The sequence below is a fragment of the Tauraco erythrolophus genome, chromosome 7, assembly GCF_009769465.1.
Source record: "Tauraco erythrolophus isolate bTauEry1 chromosome 7, bTauEry1.pri, whole genome shotgun sequence".
NCBI classification, from domain to species: domain Eukaryota; kingdom Metazoa; phylum Chordata; class Aves; order Musophagiformes; family Musophagidae; genus Tauraco; species Tauraco erythrolophus.
In genome coordinates, this window is record NC_141471.1 from 47273975 (window position 1) to 47281002 (window position 7028).

The following is a 7028-nucleotide window of genomic DNA, read 5'->3' on the forward strand; positions in this document are numbered from 1 at the left end:
TAAAAAGTCCCTCTCCAGCTTTCCTGTAGGCCCCCTTTAAGTACTGAAAGGCTGCAAGAAGATCACCCCGGAGCCTTCTCTTCTCCAGGCTGAACAAATTCAACTCTCTCTGCCTGTCTTGATAGCAGAGGTGCTCCAGCCCTCGGATCATCTTCGTGGCCCTCCTCTGGACCCACTCCAGCAGCTCCATGTCCTTCTTGCGCTGGGGACTCCAGAGCTGAACCAACTTTTCTTCTAAGGCACGAGACACTCTCCCTCCCTAACAGTGCCTTATCTTTCATGCCCCTCTCCCCCAGCACATCCCTTTCCAGGGGACACACAGCCGGCCTGCAGGCAGGGAGCCCTCCCTCCACCCATGTTCTGTACCACTGTAAGGTTCCCATTCAGGAAAACGATGGCTGCTAGGCAGGTTACAGCGCACTTTTTATCCTGGAAATGCTTCAGGTACCTCAGCTATCAAGAGGTACTGTTGGGAACGAAAGCACTGGATAAATTGCTGCAGTCATAGCCAGTTATTCTTTGGAAGTAAGCACCTTTAAACACGAGCAAATAATATAGAAAAAGCATTTGTGAGCTCATTGCGATTTAACACGCATTATTTTCTCTACAGGCACTTTCAGCAATTTTTCCCTGGTCTTATATATATTAGGAGCTTAACATGAAAACCGTAAAACAACCACAAGGAACAACTCTTTCATTTTAAAGGACCTGGAGGTTGATACATCTTTCAAGTGACAAATTTCAGAGTAGGTGAATTTAGTCACTTCAAAATCCAATTTAAAATCAAGATCTCCAGATGCTTGAACATGGGTTTTAAATTCAACCTGCATAATTTCCAACTTTTTTCCTCAGCTGTTGTATCCATTCGCATCAACATGGGCTTGAACTCAGTTTCCAAGGGCTTAAATACAGCTCAAGACAATGTATAGTTTCAAGTGTTTGAGCATGCAGATGCCTAATTCTGGCTGAAATAAGCAACACTAGCCATGTAACTTAAAAGCACACATTTGTAAAAGCACATGCTTATCAATATATTAAAAGATTTTGCAACCTTTGTTTTTTAAAATATATATTCTCCCTCATCAGTTTTATATTTGACTGTAAAAATAATTTGCTTATCGATTACCAGAGGTCTCAGACATCCACAATTTCTTCATTCAAGATGAAGAAAATATATCCCCTGCCAACAAACTACACAGGAGAAAACAGGAAAAGAGGGATGCTGACATTGAAATACGTAAATGTTATTTTATAGTGCAAAGACTAAATCAAGCACCTCAGTCTTTCAAATGGACTGAGTAATTTTTAGGCTATGCCTCCTTTTACTTAATGGTTTTGATTAGAAAGCAGGAATTATACGCCACATAGTTGAAGAAACCACAATCAGGCACAGGTCTTGACACAAACTCCGAAAAGCACACATGCTTAAACACAACTCATCAATATCCATGTTGTTCATAAGTCAGTACTTACTGTAACGGCACTTACAGGACAACTGTGGCATTAGACATCTGAAGAACGTGTATTCCAGGTCACTACTTAAAGAACAGTGGTTTTTAGAAAATACGGAGTAATTCAAAGCTTTTGCACAGCTATTTGTCCGTCTTTGAAACACCTGACATACTTATATTCTAACCAGAACGCATACTTTCAGATTATGCCTTAATTTATACAGAAAAATTAGTGTAATTGATTATTTCTTATCTTTCACACTCAAGACTGTGCAAGTAATTTTGTTCATTCCTAACCGTTTCAATAGCAGACGGCTTTAAAGTGTCAGGATCCGACCTACTTCAAATAAGTGGGTATGAAATATTTCAGCTGGCACTGGGTATAGAGCACTGAGCATAATTGGTATGGCCAGCTTCACAGAATGTGACAAAAACATTTCTGCGTGTTCCTGGGAAACACCAGAACATTAAGAAATGAGACAGACAACAAAGTGAACTTATGATCACAATTTAAATCAGATGTTTAACCATTTGTTAATTTTAAAGAATCAGAACAAGGACACAATGTCAAACATAACTAGAAGTTCATTTTATTTCTGCGCCTTCTGTGCCTTTGGCGCCTTCTCGGACTTCGGCACCTTCTCTGACTTCGGCACCTTTTCCGACTTCTCTGGCTTCTCTGACTTCTTGCCTTTTTTAGAAGACATCTTCTGGAGCTTCTTCATTTCATGTTTGATGATCCTGTTTCTCTGTAATAAAGGAGAATGTTTACTACTCATCAGAATGAAAACTGCAATAGCCCAAACACTATGCCTTAATTTAAATTCTAAGCTTCCAGATTCTGCCCTTTTTGATAATCACTCTTTGCTAACCAATCGTATTTATATTATATAGTCAAAAGCTTTACTATACCATGTATTTAATTTAAAATGTCAAATTCTACCTAAAACTGTTCTGATCTACCATGTGGACAACATCATTCTGGCTAGTAACTCAGGCACCCCAATATTTCATGTGTAATGACTTTCATTATAAAGTGAAATACTAACAGCAATCCATCAAAAATATCTGATTTCTCAGCAGGTAATTCCTTCCTCAGCTATACCTTGGAGGACTGACACACAGATCATGTGGCTTCAAGTCCGATCGACTACTGAAGAGAAAGTGGTGGCCGAAGAAGCATGAAAAATCCAAGGTATTCACATACTTTGTGTCCCTCCATAACCCAAGCCAGGAATAAAAGGCTATTAACACCTGTATGCGATTCTAAAGCGAGAGCTACAAGCACTAACCCCATAAAGAAGCGACACTCAAACACTTACCATTTTCTTTGCTTTCATAACCTTGTAGCGATCGAAGTCAGTCATTTTGGCTTTCTGTTTGAAAAGAATCAGTCATGAAGCTCCGATATATACATTCACAAGTAGTAAAACTCAAGTGTTACAAAGCATTCCACAAGTAACTCTGATCATCTCCAAATTAGGTTTAGCTGCACATCTGGATCTAGTTCACTATTTAAGGCCTTTGCTAGGAAGCAATGGTGCAGGAAAAAAGGTGGTTATAGAAATGACTAAACAAAACCACCTTTATTGTTATAATACAAGAAGCTGATAGCAAATTTTAAAATTCTACGCCTTGCCTGTCTTTAACCTTAGCCTGCAACTGAAAACACAGAGTTTATTAGATTGCACCTAATTGTACTAGGCAGAAGCAGTACAACATGTATTACTCATCCAGTGGAAAACAGTACCTTTTCTCGGGCTTCAATCTTCTTTGCCCATCTTGTTGCTGCCCATTTTTCATTGATATTCTCCTTCTCCCAGGCACGTCGCACACACTTCTGACGAGCACTGCATTAGAACAGTCACAAAATTATATTCAGTCTTTGTAAAAAAAGCATCTCTCTGGTGTTGGCCCATCAAATTTCATTCAAGAGAAGATCACCCTCTACATTACTTCAGACCCTTACATTAAGTCAACATACATCTCTGTGGCCTAGTTAACATTTTGCTGTGCAAATACTTGCTAGGACTGAACAGATGAGCGACTCCAAGAGGCATATCCACAGACTATTCCTAGCACTGCTTCAGAATCAGAAAGGCAGCAATTTTTGTTTCTCAATTACAGAAACTCGTACAGTAACTAAGCTGAAGAGAACACGATCAGTTCAGCCTCCTGCAATTCCAGTGTAGTTCTGCAGACAGGGAACATATTTACTGTCTCCAGGCGACCTAAGCAGTAGTAAAAACAAAACCGCACAGTACTTACTGCAACTGCTTCCCCCTCAACACCACTCACGCCACAACTATCTGCAAGTTGACTAGGCCAGTGTGCTATTTTCTTTGCTCCTGAACAACAGTTATCAGCCATATTGACGACAAAAACTTAAATGTATTCAACTATGATAACACAGCCCGTCAAATTTTTATTGTGCACACGTTAATCCATTGACTTAATGTTGTATGAACTTTTTAGATTTAGCAAGCATCAGATCACATAATTCAGGCATCAAGTGACAGCATGGTGCATTGTTTTTTTTTTTTTTTTACACAGATCAAAAAAATAGCAACTACTCACCTGTGTGGAAACTTGAGAACAAAGTCAGTCAGCTGCATGCACTTGAAGGGCATAGCCTGCCTTCTAACACCACTGCAGGGGCCATCAACCAGTGCCTGAAAAAGGAAAACAATTGTGGGGGGTTTTTTTAGCAGTTTTCCCATCATACCTGATTTAGACAGCAGCTTCCTAATAATGTACAAACAGTATCTTGACAACAATGGTACAAAATTGAAACAAACATTATGCAGACAAAATCTGAGATTGTTAAAGTCTTGCATACACAACCCAAGCTTTACAGTAAGAATTTTAAAGGCCCATCTGTGCCTTTGATAAAAAAACAAACTGAACTTTAAAAAAAGCACACAGAACTAAGACAGCATACTTCATCTTTCTTTCTTCTCCATTTTTTTCAGGAACATTAAGCAAAAAGAGTCTCCTAGCCCAAACATTTGCTTTAAACATACACTAACGCCATTCCATTCATAAGTTTCAGACTCCAACTGACATCACTTGTCCAGTTCTACTCCTAGGAAACACAGCAGAGAGGGGAATACATCACTTGCCAGTGAAAAAAGCTTGCTACTGAAAGTTTCAAATACAACAGCTGTTATTTCCCATCTCTCTGTTACAGAAAATTTACTTTAAAATCGATGCACTGCCTTAGTGTACAAGCTTCTGTTAAGGCAGAAAAGAGAAAATAAAGGTATAGCATTAATAGCTTACCCTATTTTGGTCAATAACGTCCACAATGGCCACCAGCTTGCCAGCATGTGGCCCGAAGGAAATGAAGGCAACTCTGCCAATCTCGACGAAGCGTTTGAACACCTGGGAGCGGTAAGAATTGACAGAAATTAGACGAGAATATACTTCAGGCCATTACCAGATTCAAGGCTTTCACAGCCTTTGAAGCAGGTTCCCAAGCTTTCGAACTGCACAAAGTCCCCTCGCTTGAGCAAACGGCCCCCGGTAACGCTCTCAACTACTTCTTCTCGGCCCTGGCCACGCGTGGAGGCCGCGGGACAGCACTGCGCTCCGTGGGCCGCAGAGAGCCAGGCGCTGCCCTCTGAAGACGGCGCTGCCCGACCGCCAGCCGCGCCCGCCCAACGGCCGCACGCGGGGCCCGCTCCCGGCCCCGCACGGTGGGGCGGCCGCGGCCTCCCCCCGCCGCCCGGCTCCCCCCCCGCCGCCCGGCCGGGCGCAGGGCGCCGCGCGCAGGACGGCACGGACGCGGAGGCATGGCGCAGGGAGGCCCCCGGGGCGCCGAGCCGCGGAGGCCCCGACCACCCGCACGTACCATGATGGCCGCCCGCGAGCAAGAAAGGAGGGGCAGCCCCGGCAGTGGCCGGAAGCCTCCCCCGGGCCGCGACTGCGCATGCGTGGAGGCGGGGCCCGCGCACCGCCGGGCGGGGTGCGTGTGCGCAGAGCGCCTTTCCCGTGCGGAGGGAGCTCGGCGCGGGCGGAGCGCCGGTACGCATGCGCAGCACGGCAGCCGCCGGGCGGGGGGGGGGGCGCGGGCGCGCCTCTTCGCGCGCATGCGCGCTGGGGTCGGGGAGCCAAGGGAAGGCTGGTCGCCGGCGGGGTGTGCGCGGTGGGTGAGGGTGTCGGCGCTGCGCGGAGCCGGTCCCGTTCATTCTAGCGAGCGGCGGTTCCTCCCGAGCCGCGGGGGTAAGGACAGCCGCGGTGCGTCGACCGGCAGCTGGCAGTGGCTGCGGACCGCGGCCAGAGAGCGGTTGTGGTTCCAGGCCTGGAGAGCGCGGCGCGGCGGCCGGCGCATACGGCGAGGAGAGCAGACGCAGGGGCCGCGGCTGTGCGGGGCCAGCGCTCGGGAGCTGCTTGTGTCTGAGCGCGGGAGGAGGCTGGCAGAGCACAACCAGCACGCTCTGAGACAACTTCTTAAAATTATCCTTCTCGTCGAAAGGTGTAGCGTTTCAGTCAGGCGATGAGTAAAATAAAATACCAAAATCGTGCGTGCTTTTTCATGTCACGGTGCAGAACTGGCCCGAGGTGAGAGAGCAGCTTGGTCATACGCAAGGCACTACTCTGGATACAACGGAACGAATAAAATGGGCTTGGAAAGGAGGCAGGAGTAGTACACATTCAGAACAAACTTTTAAACAGGGTAAAAACATTATAATCCAGCTTAGTGGGTGATGTAACCTGATGGTGGAAAGTTGGTTTAAAAACAAACAGAAAAGGAGTGTTTCATTGACTCCATGTGTTGTGCGTGTTAGCACTCCCTGTGCGGGTCAAGCGCCTGGCCGGTGCTGCTCACTTCCTGCTGCATGTGGCAGAAGGCATCGCGCTAGCGCTGGCGTCACAGATGCACACGCGCTGCCAGGAACACATGTTCCTTCTGCTCTTGGAGCGGGTTACCTCTGAGCTGTAGAGACGAGTGCAGGACAGCTCTTAATTTGTTCCTTGGTACCTGCTGCCACAGGAGTGGCGTTTCCTGGAGAGCAAAGAGACAGCGCGAGCTGTCTGCAGCGCATGCAGGACAGACCTTTCCAACCTTGAGCAGAGCTGCAGAGGAGGTGTGCCAGGTGGAGAGATGTTCCATGGGACGACCGGCTCACGGCGTTGCAGGAGCCCAGCCCAGCGTTTGACCCAGAGCTCTCCGCAGGCCTCACTCTTCTTGTCGCTCTGCCCAGCAACACCGCTGCCGAGGGGAGGGAAGGCGGGTGGCTGGGGCCTGTCCTGGTTTAGCCCAGCTGGCAGCTAAGCTACCATGTAGCCGCTCACTTCACTCCCCTGCCTTAGTGGGGTGCAGAAGAGAAGAAAAAGTTTCCATATTGCTTTATGAGAAGTTTGTCACTTTTCCCCCCTTCAGAAATGGCCATATGCATTTCATTTCTCATCTCTTTTCTTCTGGTGGATTTTCTTGCTGCTTCTCCACAGATGAGGCTTTTCATACTACATAATCCTGTCCCTATTCCCATGCCTGACAGTTCTTTTTTTAATCAATCTGTATCTCGATGGACTGTCTGTGATAACTGGAAATTGCTGTTTATCTGTCACACA

General features: G+C 46.4%; 1 protein-coding gene across 1 annotated transcript; it reads right to left on the reverse strand.

The window, feature by feature from the left end:
- Positions 1-2018: 2018 nt before the first annotated feature.
- Positions 2019-5544, reverse strand: RPL14 (ribosomal protein L14). The gene is made up of 6 exons (XM_086615161.1): positions 5305-5544; positions 4734-4835; positions 4029-4123; positions 3202-3301; positions 2774-2827; positions 2019-2200 (listed from the first exon to the last, which is right to left on the reverse strand). Exons 1-6 carry the CDS (start codon positions 5542-5544, stop codon positions 2042-2044), a joined length of 750 nt encoding a protein of 249 aa, XP_086471287.1. The 3' UTR covers positions 2019-2041.
- Positions 5545-7028: the final 1484 nt, after the last annotated feature.

Bases quoted from the DNA above. Each gene is read 5' to 3' on its own strand.
- RPL14 (XM_086615161.1), bottom strand. From the start codon at position 5,544: ATGCGCGCGAAGAGGCGCGCCCGCGCCCCCCCCCCCGCCCGGCGGCTG. The intron at 4,836-5,304 runs GTACGTGCGGGT...TACCGCTCCCAG, and splicing joins GCTCGCGGGCGGCCATCATG to GTGTTCAAACGCTTCGTCGA. The intron at 4,124-4,733 runs GTAAGCTATTAA...TTCCTTTTTCAG, and splicing joins ACGTTATTGACCAAAATAGG to GCACTGGTTGATGGCCCCTG.